The sequence below is a fragment of the Macaca mulatta genome, chromosome 1 (assembly GCF_049350105.2).
Source record: "Macaca mulatta isolate MMU2019108-1 chromosome 1, T2T-MMU8v2.0, whole genome shotgun sequence".
Lineage (NCBI taxonomy): Eukaryota > Metazoa > Chordata > Mammalia > Primates > Cercopithecidae > Macaca > Macaca mulatta.
In genome coordinates, this window is record NC_133406.1 from 162,532,134 (window position 1) to 162,547,180 (window position 15,047).

The 15,047-nt window shown below is 36.2% G+C and overlaps 1 protein-coding gene across 12 annotated transcripts in view; it reads right to left on the minus strand.

Annotated features, from left to right (window-relative positions):
- Positions 1 to 2,808: 2,808 nt before the first annotated feature.
- DNAJB4 (DnaJ heat shock protein family (Hsp40) member B4) overlaps positions 2,809 to 15,047 on the minus strand; it is a 37,614-nt gene continuing 25,375 nt past the window's right edge. For 11 of the 12 annotated variants that reach the window (XM_015142809.3, XM_015142789.3, XM_015142800.3 and 8 more), the window contains 2 exons: positions 7,075 to 7,643; positions 2,913 to 4,098 (listed from right to left, as the gene is read on the minus strand). In XM_015142809.3, the coding sequence (XP_014998295.1) occupies positions 3,865 to 4,098; positions 7,075 to 7,509 (669 nt within the window). In that variant the 5' untranslated portion in view covers positions 7,510 to 7,643 and the 3' untranslated portion in view covers positions 2,913 to 3,864. Of the gene's footprint in view, positions 4,099 to 7,074; positions 7,644 to 15,047 lie in introns of all 12 variants that reach the window. The other variant, NM_001277937.1, reaches the window with a different exon arrangement.

Below are 15,047 nucleotides of genomic sequence, written 5' to 3' on the forward strand. Positions count from 1 at the left end.
GGCTCACCACAACCTCCACCTGCTGGGTTCAAGTGATTCTCTTGCCTTAGCCTCCCGAATAGCGGGGATTACAGGCGCATGCCACCATGCCCAGCTAATTTTTGTATTTTTAGTAGAGATGGGGTTTCACCGTGTAGACCAGGCTGGTCTCGAACTCCTGGCCTTGAGTGATCCACCTGCCTCGGCCTCCCAAAGTGCTGGGATTACAGGCATGAACCACCGCACCTGGCCTGCTCTCTTTTTTTTTCTTTCTTTCTTTTATTCTATTTTTTAATGACCAGAAGAGTCTTGAATACATCAAACCTGCTCTTTAACCACAGACAAGTCACTTAGCCTTTCTGGGTTTACTTCTTTATCTAGAAAATGGGATTTTAAAAATTATTTCCAGCTCCAAATGTTTTATGAATTTTATGAACTAAAAGTATCACAGAAAAAAAGTTTAAAAAGTTGAAATATTTACTCTATAAAACTTCTGACTCACATTTTGATTAAGCTATTATCTAAAAGTAACAAGCCACATTTTTTTCTATACTTCTCCATAAGGGGTAAAAAATAAACCATGTATACATGAAGTCAGGTATATAGATAGGCAGTATACTACACTACACATTAGTAGATAAAAATTATTTTTGGATAAAGAATGATGTTTAGTCTTAACTCTTTGAGGTTATGTAAATAATCCTTGGCATATGAAGATAGTCCCTTCTGAGCCATTTACTGAGTCTAATCACATATATTAGTTTCCTTTACCCATCATAACTATTTGAATGAGTTTCCCAAAAATAAACAAGCAAGACAAGTCTCCTTGTCTCCAAGGAAGGCTAACAATAGACAAGAGTGATGAGCTACAGTAGATGTAACTAACTCAGATGCTTTCAGAGGCCCAGGCAATATAACTAAACATGTGAAGCAGCTTTATGTAATGCAATAGATAATGGTAGGTCAGTGGCAACAGAAGATGCCATGTCTTGCCTAAAAGCATTCTAATTAAAAAATAGTTTTTAAACCACTGAGCTGGCCAAACCACTGAGCTGGCACATCTATTAGCAGACCATTAATCACCTTGGTTTATACTTGTTTTTGTTTTTGAGACAGGGTCTCACTCTGTCACCCAGGCTGAGTGCAGTCGTGCAACCGGACTCACTACAGCCTCTACCTCCTGGGCTCAAGCAATCCTCCCACCTCAGTCTCCCAAGTAGTTGGAATTACAGCACATGCTACCAGGCTCAGCTAATTTTTAAATGTTTACTTGTAGAGATGGAGTCTTACTATGTTGTCCAGGCTGGTTTCAAACTCCTGGACTCAAGTGATTTTCCCCTGCCTCAGCCTCCCTAAGTACTGAGATTACAGGTGTAAGCGACAGTGCCTGGCCGCCTTCTTTTTTTTCTTTTTTAACATAAGCAATTTGTGGTTTTTCTTTTAGGAAAGATAAACATCTTTCTTTATGCGATATATAGTACTTCAAAACTATTCCGGCTATCCAAGAACCTGGTTGAATTTAAAGAAAACATTTTTAAATAAAAAGTACTTTCATAATTTGAAAAAATAAATTAAAAAACTTTAAAATTCTACTCTTATTACTACTTTTAATTCAACATTCAACACATAAAAACTGGGCACTTACTACATGCTAAAGCATTGTCAATATCCTTTAAGATAAGAGAGATACTGGTGTACTGGTTTTGTGTAGTTATGTAAATTTATTTACTACTAGAATAATAATTCTCTGCTTAAAAAAACCTTTTAATCCAAATATTATTATATATCTATCTGTAAATATTTATTTTACCTGGGAGAAAATGCTTAATCAAGAAAATTGCGATAAATAATGATGGGTTTAAAACAGAAACCACTATCAGTCACCACGTTGATGCTTTTCAGATCTAGATCTTTAGACTGGTGAGAAAATTTCTGTGATGTTCACACTTCCGTAGGGAGTTTTAACTGTCATTCAGAGAGACAGTTACAGAAGAATCATTTTTGAATTAGAGTAATAAATACAATTAGCTGAATTTTCTGGCATTTTTTTCAAGCATTTTCCATTTGCATCTCAAATATATGGTTACTCCCAGAAATTCCACTTTTAGGTATATACCCATGAGAATTGAAACACAAAAACTTGCACACAAATGTTCATAGCAGCATTATTTATAATAGTGGAAAAAGTAGAAATAAGCCAAATCCCCATAATTAATGAAAAGATAAACAAAATGTGGTATATCCATATAATGTGCCACAAAAAAATAAAGTACTGATACATGATACAACATAGGTGAACCTTGAAAACATTAAGCTAAATGAAAGAGGCCAGACCAAAAAAAAAAAAAAGCCATATATTGTTTGAGTCTATTTATATGAAATGTCCAGAATGGACAAATCCATACAGACAAAAAGTAGATGGTAGTGTTTTCAGGGGCTGGAGGAAGGGAAGAATGGGAAGTAACTGCTAATGGATTTAGGACTTCTTTTTGGGGTGATGAAAATATTCTGGAATTAGAAAGTGATGATGATTGTACCACTTTGTGAATATTACTAAAACCACTGAATTGTGTATTTTAAAGGTAAACTTTATGGCATGTAAATTATATCTCGATAAGTAATAAAGAATATGGCTATTATAACCTATTTATATTGGATTTCTAAAAGAATATTTCATATTCTACTAAAAGGTGACAGGACCCTATATATATATATATATATATATATATATATATATATATATATTCCTGAAAACTATTTTATAACCAAAAACTTTGTTTCAACACATCATTCTCACTATAGTTATAAAACAGAAAACAAAACTAAATTTTTTAAACGTAAATATATTTAAAAAATTAAAACACCTAAGAAATGCAATCTATACATATGAAAAAGTAAAATATTTATATGCATAACAAGTAGTTGCAACATTATCCATAAGCAGCAGTTAGTGTTTATTTTCCCCATATTTTGGTTTAACACCATAGTGTAGTGGTAGTTCATTCTTTTTAGGGAAATTACATAAAGTATATATAGCATATTATTAGTAAGTTATAGAAGACTGTATAACTGGAAAATTCCAAGTAACAGCATTTCCTCTAAAAACACATCTATTATTAAACAAATTACTTTAAACTAGCAGAGAACAAAATGAGCCTATAATTTATTAAGAACAAGATATATAGTCAACTTGCATAAAATTACATATGGCATTTTAAAAAGTCTATTTCTAAAATATCAGTAATTCAGGCAATTGGGATTTCCACAGGAGAGAAATTGCCATTAATTTCCTTGTTATGAAGAAAGGTCTGCCTTAAGAACATCACAACGATGTTATTAAGAAATGCTACAGCATACTTTAAAAATCAAAATGGTGAAACATATGTATCAGGATATTCTTTTACTGATACCAGCCCTATAGCAGCATTTCAGAAGGTGATTTAAATCTAATAACTGACTTGGGTTTTTATTCTTTTCTAGAAATACATATCACATGTATAGTTAAGAATTTTCATTTCCATTATAAATGGGAACTTTTCATACTGATTATCTAAAGGTATAAGAAATTAAGTAATTGGATAGTCTAGCACTTTATTAGAAATATACCTACTGACTCCACAAAAACAACTTTTACATATAAGCAAATTACTAAAAATATCTGAATCGGGAGAAATGAAATAAAATATAGTTAATGGTTTTCTCTTTATCTCTAACTGTAAAAATCCCTTTTGCCTATTTATTTGACCCGTCTCTATTCATGCAATTTAACGAACCCTCAAAAGAATTTACACATCTTTATACAGAATTCACATCTACATCAGTAAACTGCCAGTCCTTTTATATTTTCAGTGCCTTATCAAAATATGGGTAACAAAGTTCTTCATTCTATGAGGCAGGAAGATGTTTCCTAAGTACTTCTTTGGATGAAGATGATATAGTATCTGGGAAGGACACCTCAAATTCTATTAGAAGGTCACCACGTTGGTCAGGATTTTTTGGAAATGGCAGCCCATATCCAATAATTCTTCTTCTCATTCCAGGTTTCACAATATCATTTACTGACATAGGTATGTTTCTTCCATCCAGTGTTGGTACATTAATTGAGCAGCCACACAATGCCTAAAATGGACCAAATAAAATAAAATGAACACACTTCAAAACTCAAAAATCTAAGCACAAATATTACCAGATGGTAAAGGATAATACCACTAAGGTAAAACTTTAACCTCCAAAAGAATAACAATAGTTATAGATTTTTTTTCCTCATTAGAAAATTCCTTCAGAAGTCAGGCACGGTGGCTCATGCCTATAATCCCAACGCTTTGGGAGGCTGAGGCAGGCAGATCACCTGAGGTCAGGAGTTCGAGACCACCCTGACCAACATGGAGAAACCTTGTCTTTACTAAAAATACAAAATTAGGCAAACACAGTGGCGCATGCCTGTAATCCCAGCTACTTGGGAGGCTGAGGCAGGAGAATCACTTGAACCCGAGAGGCGGAGATTGCAGTGAGCCGAGATTGCACCATTGCACTCCAGCCTGGGCAACAAGATCAAAACTCTGTCTCAAAAAAAAAAAAAAAAAAAAAAGGCCAGGCGCAGTGGCTCAAGCCTGTAATCCCAGCACTTTGGGAGGCCGAGATGGGTGGATCACGAGGTCAGGAGATCGAGACCATCCTGGCTAACACGGTGAAACCCCATCTCTACTAAAAAATACAAAAAACTAGCCAGGCGAGGTGGCGGGCGCCTGTAGTCCCAGCTACTCAGGAGGCTGAGGCAGGAGAATGGCGTAAACCCGGGAGGTGGAGCTTGCAGTGAGCTGAGATCCGGCCACTGCACCCCAGCCTGGGCGACAGAGCAAGACTCCGTCTCAAAAAAAAAAAAAAAAAGGAAAATTCCTTCAGGACATGCATTATTAGATATGTCACCAAAAAAAAAAAAAAAGAAAAGAAAAGTAAAGGATATGTTCCACACTGCCCTGGAATGACATGGTTATTTTGAAGTTGCTATTAATACATTCAAGATGCAGGGATTGGAATGGGAGAAGAGGGAGAAATTCAGGACTAGAAAGAACAGGATAGGAGCAACTATTTTTCTGGAAACTATTAGGACAAGAAATATATTTGTTTCATCTAACAAATGTTTACTGAACATTTACTATATGCCACACATTCCGGCTAGATGGTGAGCCTTATAGGGACCATGAACACAGACCTCAGCTCAAGGAATGCACAAGGAACTCAAAGAAACATAGAAGCAAACTAGCCATTATAGTACTGTATAGTGTAGGAACAAAGGTAAGCATGGAAGTCTTTTGTGAGAGAAAGAGCACCCAACTTAACCCCTTAGATTCTGGGAGCAGAGGATGCTTGAACTGAGCATTGGACCAGCAGCAGGTAGGTATTAGAGCAGGGTGAGAAACAATAGTGTTCCACAGAGTAGAGCTCAAGTATACAAGATAATAATAGAGCAAACTGGGCTGGGTGGGGTGGCTCACACCTATAATCCCAGTACTTTGGGAGGCCGAGGTGGGCGGTTCACTTGAGGTCAAGAGTTCAAGATGAGGCCGGGCGCGGTGGCTCAAGCCTGTAATCCCAGCACTTTGGGAGGCCGAGACGGGAGGATCGAGACTATCCTGGCTAACACGGTGAAACCCCATCTCTACTAAAAAAAAATACAAAAAAAAAAACTAGCCGGGCGAGGTGGCGGGCGCCTGTAGTCCCAGCTACTCGGGAGGCTGAGGCAGGAGAATGGCAGGAACCCGGGAGGCGGAGCTTTCAGTGAGCTGAGATCCGGCCATTGCACTCCAGCCTGAGCGACAGAGCGAGACTCCGTCTCAAAAATAAAATAAAAAAAATAAAAAAAAAAGAGTTCAAGATGAGCCTGGCCAACATGGTAAAAACCCATCTCTACTAAAAATACAAAAATCAGCTGGGCATGGTGGCGGGCACCTGTAATCCCAGCTACTCGGGAGCCCGAGGCAGCAGAATCACTTGAACCTGGGAGGTGGAGGCTGCAGTAAGCCAAGAATTTGTGCCACTGCACTCCAGCATGGGTGACAGAGCAAGACTCCATCACAAAAAGATAATAATAATAAATAACAATAATAGAGCCAACTTGGAGAAGTGCATATACATTTTAGGGGTAGACATCAGATTTAAAATTACTTATTTTAAGCTAAAGAGTTTGGACTTTATGGTACAGGTTATGTACAGCAATTTAAGAATTTGAAGCAGGGAACTGCTATGACCATATTTGCAGAGTTACAATCCAATTTGAGAAATAGTGCAAATAGGCTGGGCGTGGTGGCTCACACCTGTAATCCCAGGACTTTGGGAGGCCGAGGTGGGTGGATCACCTGAGGTCAGGAATTCAAGACCAGCCTGGCCAACATGGTAAAACCCTGTCTCTACTAAAACTACAAAAATTAGCTGGGTGTGGTGGCAGGCGCCTGTAATCCCAACTACTCAGGAGGCGGAGGCAGGAGAATCACTTGAACCCAGAGGCGGAGGTTACAGTGAGCCGAGATCACGCCAATCTGGGTGACAGAGCAAGACTCTGTCTCAAAAAAAAAAAAAAAGTGCAAATAAGAACTCAAGTAATAACTGTATTAATGCAGTACCATTATAATTTATAAATGTATATATTTATATGAACTTATAAATGTGTATTTTTATTAACATAAAGGTATACAAATTTATTATTTATAGTGAATTATAAATTATTTTCTTCTAATACCTTTTTGTTATGCAATTATTACTCCATATTAACAATTTTAGAACAAACCCTATATATAGGGCCTAATGTGTTGAGATTACCAATGCAGATCTTATAAAGCACATTTGTAAAAGCAGCCTCATAGTACATAATCCAGTTAGCACTTAAAATTGACACTTTAATTCTAAGTAACTAAAGTTAGAAAATATAATCACATCCATATAAGAGGTATAATACCAGTACTATCTTAGAGGATTGTTATAATAATTATTTTTAACGTATAATAGGCATTAAACAAATGTTAGCTATTATCTAGATATACTCCCTATGATCAACCACATAATTATTTGGTCTCAGGATTTTAGGTCCTACCAACTTACCTCTCGTAAACTAATTTTAGCAGTATAAATTATATTTGATCCATCTCTTTTAAATTTTGGATGATCTTTGTCTTTAATGATAAAAACAATGTCTGCTGGAATACTATTTGGTGTTTCATCTCCTTCTCTTGGAAAAGTAATTTTGGTGCCTTCTTTCCACCCTTTTTTAATTTCAATGGTAAGAATTTTGTCCTCGGATCTGTAACTCCTTCCATCAGCATTTAGCCTTTTTCGAGAAATCTTCATCCGTTTGGTACAACCACTATATATCTCTTCAAGTGATACTCTAAGTTCATGAATAACTGGAGGATCTTGTTTGAGGCGGGATGGCCCCACAGAATTCCTGTCTCTTGGATATCCATTCATGCTGAAACCAAAGGCACTAAAAGGATCACCATCTATTTCCATTTCTTCAGAATCTCTACCACCACCCATTCGTCTTCCAAAGAAAATTTCAAAGGGGTTGGACCCTCCGAAAAATGCAGCAAATGTAGCATGAGGATCGCCATGAAAGGTGTACCGGAAGGTACCTCCTTGTCCATCAGTGCCTCCTGCTCCTCCTTTCAACCCTAATTGAAGAGATAAGCATTATTAGAAAAAAGCTTGCAACTCAAGTTAAACTTTCAAAAACTGTATTGCTAATAAACTTTGGCTAACTTACATTAAAATGTATTAATATTGGCCAGAAATGCCACTTTAAATACAGAACAGCTATAAAACTCTTAATGATTACATCCTAAGTTAAATTGTTAGTTTTCAAATTCTTCCTCCAAATTAGCACTCTTTGTTGTTGTTGTTGTTGTTTTGTTTTGTTTTTGAGACAGAGTTTCGTTCTTGTTTGCCCAGGCTGGAGTGCAATGGTGCAATCTCGGCTCACCGCAACCTCCGCCTCCCGGGTTCAAACGATTCTCCTGCCTCAGCCTCCCGAGTAGCTGGGATTACAGGCATGCGCCACCACGCCCGGCTAACTTTGTATTTTTAGTAGAGGCAAGGTTTCTCCATGTTGGTCAGGCTGGTCTTGAACTCCCGACCTCAGATGATCTGCCTGCCTCGGCCTCCCAAAGTGCTGGGATTACAGGCATGAGCCACTGCTCCTGGCCAAATCAGCATCTTTAATAATTTATTCCTGATTCTTTGTTCCTCAGGTAAGTAAGAAAAATAAAATAAGGTCAGGCGCAGAGGCTCACACCTGTAATCCCAACACTCTGGGAGGCCGAGGCAGGCAGATCATGAGGTCAGGAGTTTGAGACCAGCCTGGCCAACATAGTGAAACCCCGTCTCTACTAAAATTACAAAAAATTAGCCAGGTGTGGTGGTGGGCGCCCGTAATACTAGCTACTTGGGAGGCTGAGGCAGGAGAATCACTTGAACCCAGGAGGCGGAGGTTGCAGTAAGCCAAGGTCGCGCCACTGCACACCAGCCCAGGCAACAGTGTGAGACTCCGTCTCAAAAAAAAAAAAAAAAAGAAAAGAAAAAAAAAGAAAAAGCAAAGAAAATTAGGAACTTCTTATCTTATAAACTACTGATCTGGCATGCTGAAATATATAAATTATATAAGTATCTACTTATAAATATGTAAGTTTTTAAAAGATGTCAGTTGGAAGGTCTTCAGTAATTGATACAAAGTATAGAACTTAAATATTTAATTTATATTATAATCAAACAATATATATAACATTTAAAAATATAAATATATTAATAAAATATATTGTAAAATACAAGATACCACATTCATACTGTTTATATATAAATAAAATAGAAATACGTAAAAATATAATGTAATAAAAAATACCATATTCATTCTAACTAGTTTTATTTCAGATCATCTTTTACTGTTTAAGAATTAAAATAGGGCCAGGTGCAGTGGCTCAAACCTGTAATCTCAGCACTTTGGGAGAGCGAGTCGGGTGCATCACTTGAGGTCAGGAGTTCGAGACCAGCCTGGTCTACATGGTGAAACCCCATCTCTAGTACAAATACAAAATTAGCTGGGCATGGTGGCACATGCCTATAATCCCAGCTACTTGGGAGGCTAAGGCAGGAGAATCGCTTGAACCTGGGAGGCGGAGGTTACAGTGAGCCAAGACTGAGCCATTGCACTCCAGTCTGGGCAAAAGGAGCAAAACTCCATCTCAAAAAAAAAAAAAAAAAAAAAAATTAAAATAGAACTCTGTGGCAGAGAGTAAAAAAATTCTAATAATGAAAAATAGTTTTTTAGACACGAAAATTGTCATTCCTTCTCTAGATGCCAAATTTGTTTATCTAGGCATACCACATCTTAGCATTAATTTCAATGCTTATGAGAAGAAGACTGAAATCAAGAGCTGTAAACTTTGACATGTAAGGCCTCTATATGGGTTATTTCTGTCTCTTGTGAACAATCCACCTCAGGCAACAATATAGTGACTTTTTGACCCTTTGCTTAAAGGTTCCACTAAGTAATATTTAACCCAGAAAAGATTATATTTGAAACAACATTTTCCACTATGTGTGAAAGAAATGTTCTACTAAAACCCAAAAAACAACAGTATGGTGATCTTTTAGAGGTCAATACTGACCAAGAAACAAGCAGGAAAAGAATCTAAAGATCATAAAACTATGAAAAATTCAACAGGTTAAGCTAGGAGATTCTAATATCTCCAAACAGTGAGTGATTTGAAGGCAGGAAATATATTCATTTTGCATTGCTCAAGCATACAGGGCTGAAAATGGTAGGCATCCACGCTTAGTGAATGAAGGGAATGAACTAATTCCTAAAGTCCTTCTAAATCAAAACTAAAAAAAGTATCTTGCATATCAGTACAGAGAAAAAGGCAGAAGCAAAAACAATGTAAAATATAATCACACATATACATATATAAGAGATTTAACAATTTAAAATGCCACTAACACCAGCATACTTTAAAGAAACTTAGTTTTGCTTATGTCTTATTCTACATTTGGCTTCTTCCATTAAAAGGTATATATATACACTCTATTTCATCTAACAGAGTCTCAAGTGATATCTAAATTTTTACCTTCATCCCTGAATAGAATCTGGAGAGACCAAGAGAGACCTAATAATCTGAAAATTGTCAAAATATGTATTGAACAATATATCCAAATAGCAGTTAGGGAAATTCCTTGTAGAAACTGAATGACAAGTATAAGCAGGACAAGATCTTTTCATAAGCAGCTCATCCAAATTTCCCTTTTACAAATTTTAGTAGTATAATTATAACTCCAAATGTTAAAAAGCTAATGGCAGATTTTTTTTAATGATAGAATAATATGTAGCTCAAGGTCATGACCAAAGTGACTCAACCAATGCTTAAATTATTCGAATCATTTTATCCTTCATCCCATAGACTTAAGGGAATATAATTACTTAACTGAGTTAAGCAAACTGGGTAAATCAGCCTGCCCAATCTAGCCTCTTATGAGACAAAATTTAATACTTGCACCCATAATGAATTCATGAAAAGAAATAATAACGTTTTAATTTATTACGTCATGGGTTTGGCTTTCTCGAAAACCTCTTCCTCCTCTGCCAAAAATGGTAATTCGGTCAGAATTACAAAGTCCCTGAGAAGATTCATACAAAGTCTGAAGTAACTTATCAAAGCTGATAAAAAGACTCCAATGCAGCTTTGAGGTTTTCCTAGACACTATTAAACAGTCAACTACGCAGCTCAGACAAAGAATGAAGCTACTCGAATGAATGAAAAAAATCCTAGACCGGTGCAGTGGCTCACACCTGTAATCCCAGCACTTTGGGAGGCCAAGGCGAGTGAAGCATGAGGTCAGGAGTTTGAGATCTGCCTGACCAACACGGTGAAACCCCGTCGCTAGTAAAAATACAAAAAACTAGCCGGGCGAGGTGGCGGGCGCCTGTAGTCCCAGCTACTCGTGAGGCTGAGGCAGGAGAATGGCGTAAACCCGGGAGGCGGAGCTTGCAGTGAGCTGAGATCCGGCCACCGCACTCCAGCCTGGGCGACAGAGCAAGACTCTGTCTCAAAAACAAAACAAAACAAAAACAAAAACAAAAACAAAAATTAGCCAGGCGTGGTGGCGCACCTATAATCCCAGCTACACAGGAGGCTGAGGCAGGAGAATCACTTGGACTGGGGAGGCGGAAGTTGCAGTGAGCCAAGATCGCACCACTGCACTCCAGCCTGGGTGACAGAGCAAGATTCTGTCTCAAAAACAACAACAAAAAAAGAAAAAAATCCTACCAAAATTCATGCCACTATAACATACATTATTATGCAAGTATCACTTGCATTGTGTAGCATATAAAATTTTAAGTAACGTCACATTAACTTTATGGTCAGTTCTTAATCATGTGCATTTTGAACACTAATGGAAATGTTTAATATTCAATTGGATTCCCTCTGCTATTCAAATGTTTTCTAGACACTATTATCATTTTGTGTGATCAAAAAATGCACTAGAGAATCAACATTTGCCTATGATTTAGCAGGACTGCTATTATTTTACAACTAACCAGTCAACCAGTTTGCAGTCCCAAACCAAATACGTGTTTGCAATACTATCTATAACAATGATTCCCACTAATTAGTTAAGGTTGACTAAAAGTTTCCAAAAGAAGAAACACTGGAGAAAAATTCAGATTGCAAAGAAAAAAACATAGTACTTTAATAACTCTTACTCCAAGGAGATCTAATATGTAAAAATCCAGATTTATAGCAAGACTTCAGTTAAAAAATAATGAGATTCTGAGATCTTTTAAACAGTTTTAATTCACATCAAATTTACTTACATGTTTTCAGAACAAACAGTAAATTTTTAAAAATCCAGCTAGCTAAATATATGTTAAAGAACAGAAGAGAACTAGTATAAAGATTAATAAATATAAGTTTTATCATTTAAACACTACCTTTTAATATTTGAAGTTACTGAATAAATCATAAGCAATAACAAAATACAGAAAGTATAAAAAAAGAAAAGTTAGAGAACTGGAATAAATGAGGATGTGTTATTGAAACTCTTTTCTTTTAAATCTCTTAATACAAATTTCTGCTGACATCCACTAAACTCTTCAAGACTAAACCTAAAACTTTGGGAGAGAGTGGTTCAGAATCCAATTTTAAATTTCTGTAGTTCTGTGGTTTTTATTTCCAAATGATTCAACTATAGAGAAAATTTATTTTTAAAAAGAGATTTATTACATACATAAAATTAACCTCTTGTACAAATACAATTCAATTGATTATAGTAAATTGATAGAGTTGTATAAACATCATCAGAATCCAGTTATAGAACATTTCCATCATTCCAAAGAATTCTCTAGTTGTTATTTGTAGCTAATCCCTGCTCCCACCTCAAGTCCTAGGCAAGAAAGATCTACTTTCTTTTTCTACGTACTGGCCTTTTCCAGACATTTCACATAAATAAAATCATACAATATGTAGTCTTTTACATCTGGCTTCTTTCATTTAGCATAGTTTCTGAGGTTCACCCATGGTGTAGCATGTTTCAGAAATTGGTCCTTTTATTGCTAAATAGTTCCTCATAGAATGAATATAGCATATTTTGTTTAATTCACCAATTTATGGTGCTTTCATATTGTTTCCAGTTTGAGGCTATTATAAATAATGCTGCTATAGGCATTCAGATACATGTCTTTGTGTGGACATGTTTTTGTTTCCCTTTTATAGATTCCTAAAAGTAAATTTGAGGTATCTGTATTTTTTTTTCTTTCCTTTGTTTTTCTTAGAGATAGGGTCTTGCTTGCTATGTTGCAAAGGCTGGACTCAAACTCTTGGGCTCAAGCAGTCCTTCAGCCTCAGCCTCCCTATTAGCTGAGACTACAGGCATATGCCACCTCACCCAGTAGCCAACCGTTTTTAAAACAAAACGTTTTGAATTGTGAATATTCAGAACACAAAGTGGATTACTGGTTCTTTCATGCCTAAATATATAAATTTAGCATAGCAACATATACTTTTCAGTTCATGGTTCCTCATTCCCACCATCCCAGCTCTAAGTCCCAAGACTGTAATAACTGAGGGGGAGCGGGAAGAAGGATACCAGGTAAATTAATAGTGTTTCCATAGCCCTAAAGTTCAGTGTTTTGTTACTACTGGAGAAACCTACGGAACCACGTCTGGATATAAATAAAAGGCAAAGAGAAAAAATGTTTTCCCCTACTTTCACAGTGTATCTAAATGGAATTTTTAATAGAATAAATGAGACATTCTGAATAAACGGCAAATAAATATAATACTTTCCTGTGAAGAAAGAATAATTCTAAAAAATAATTCAAATAACTTTCATTCAATTGTATTTCCTTTTTTTTCTTTTTTTTTTTTTTTGAGACGGGGTCTCGCTCTGTCGCCTAGGCTTAAGTTCAGTGGCTCGATCTCGGCTCACTGCAACCTCCGCCTCTTGGGTTCAGGCGATTCTCCTGCCTCACCCTCCCAAGGAGCTGGGATTACAGGCGCCCGCCACCACACCCAGCTAATTTTTGTATTTTTAGTGGAGACAGGGTTTCACCATGTTGGCCAGGCTGGTCTTGAACTCCTAACCTCAGGTGATCACCTGTCTCAGCCTCCCAAAGTGCTGGAATTACAGGCGTGAGCCACCGCGCCTGGCCCATTCAATTGTATTTTCAAGTAACCTATAACTAGAGAATGGTATTTCTGCATAATATATTTCTATGTTTTAAAAAATGTATTCTCTCCTCACTCCTCCTATCACTAATATCAATTATGTAAGTTAAAAAAAAAAATCCAGGGTATACAGATTCAGGGTGATTTAATTTTTAAAAAAATTCACTCACTGTGTAATGCCCAATAAAAATTAAATAAGAAAAATCACTCTAGGAAAGCACTATTAAGAGGTAATGTTAAATCAAGAAAAATGTATCATTTGGTGACTTGAAAATTCTGAAGACAAATATCCTTACTAAACCCTGAATCTAATGGCTTAGCCACAAACTTGAGCTATCAGTGAATTGCTGCAAAATATTTTAAATATAAAGCAGTGGATATCTGCTTTTTCATAGGAATTCACAGTGTTATTCCATGTTTGTGAATTTCTTTACAAAATTACAAAATAACTCCTTCAGAAATAGTAGTACATTATTGGTAGTATCTCAGAATCCTGCTTAGCTTTTGAGATAAACCAAGTCATGATATATTGGGTAATATGTATGGCCATGGGTATCATGCAGGATTGAACTGCCCAGTATTTGCCTTTTTCAATATTTACTTTGTAAGAACCTGACACTGTAGGTCCTCACCACACCAAAACCAGCAACATAAACTTCAATTTTGGGCAACTCATAGATCAGAAAAGTTAAACAAAACAAGAAGGAAAAAAACCCTCTATATACAATCACCCTGCTTATCTACATTTGATTTGTTTCATTCAAAATAAGCAGTCACTGCTTCACTATAATTTTAAGAATATATTTCTAGGAAAATTGGATGTTAAATATAATAAAGGAATCAAAGGGATAACAAAAAAGTTTTCATAGCTACAATGATTTGAAAGCCAGTATTTTGGGGGAAAAACTAATAACTTAGTCCTGATGTTAAAAGTTGAAAATCCCCAAACCAGTACAAGTCAAAGTTTTTTGTGTTATCAATTAGCAATTTGAAATAGTCTTACTTCATAGCCCCATTTATATGGAAGTGATGGACAAACCTGATTTAAAATGAAGAATGAAAAAAGGATAATCTGAAATTATTCTCTTTTACTGTGCTCACTAGTTTTTGATCTCACAATGCAAAAAACAAAGGTATGGCAGGGAGAGGAAAGGGAAGTTGTCTTGTTTTTCTCTATACCTAGATAGTAAAATTTCAAAAGAAATAATGTCACCTAAAAGTAAATCAATAATTATTCTAACTAGGTGGCCATTTTAGGTCAAAAATTGTATTTCTGAGATCTCATTTTCTTGGCACACAATTATTGTTTACAATTAAGCTAAAAACTTGTTCTGGTATTTTATGACATCAGGAAAATTC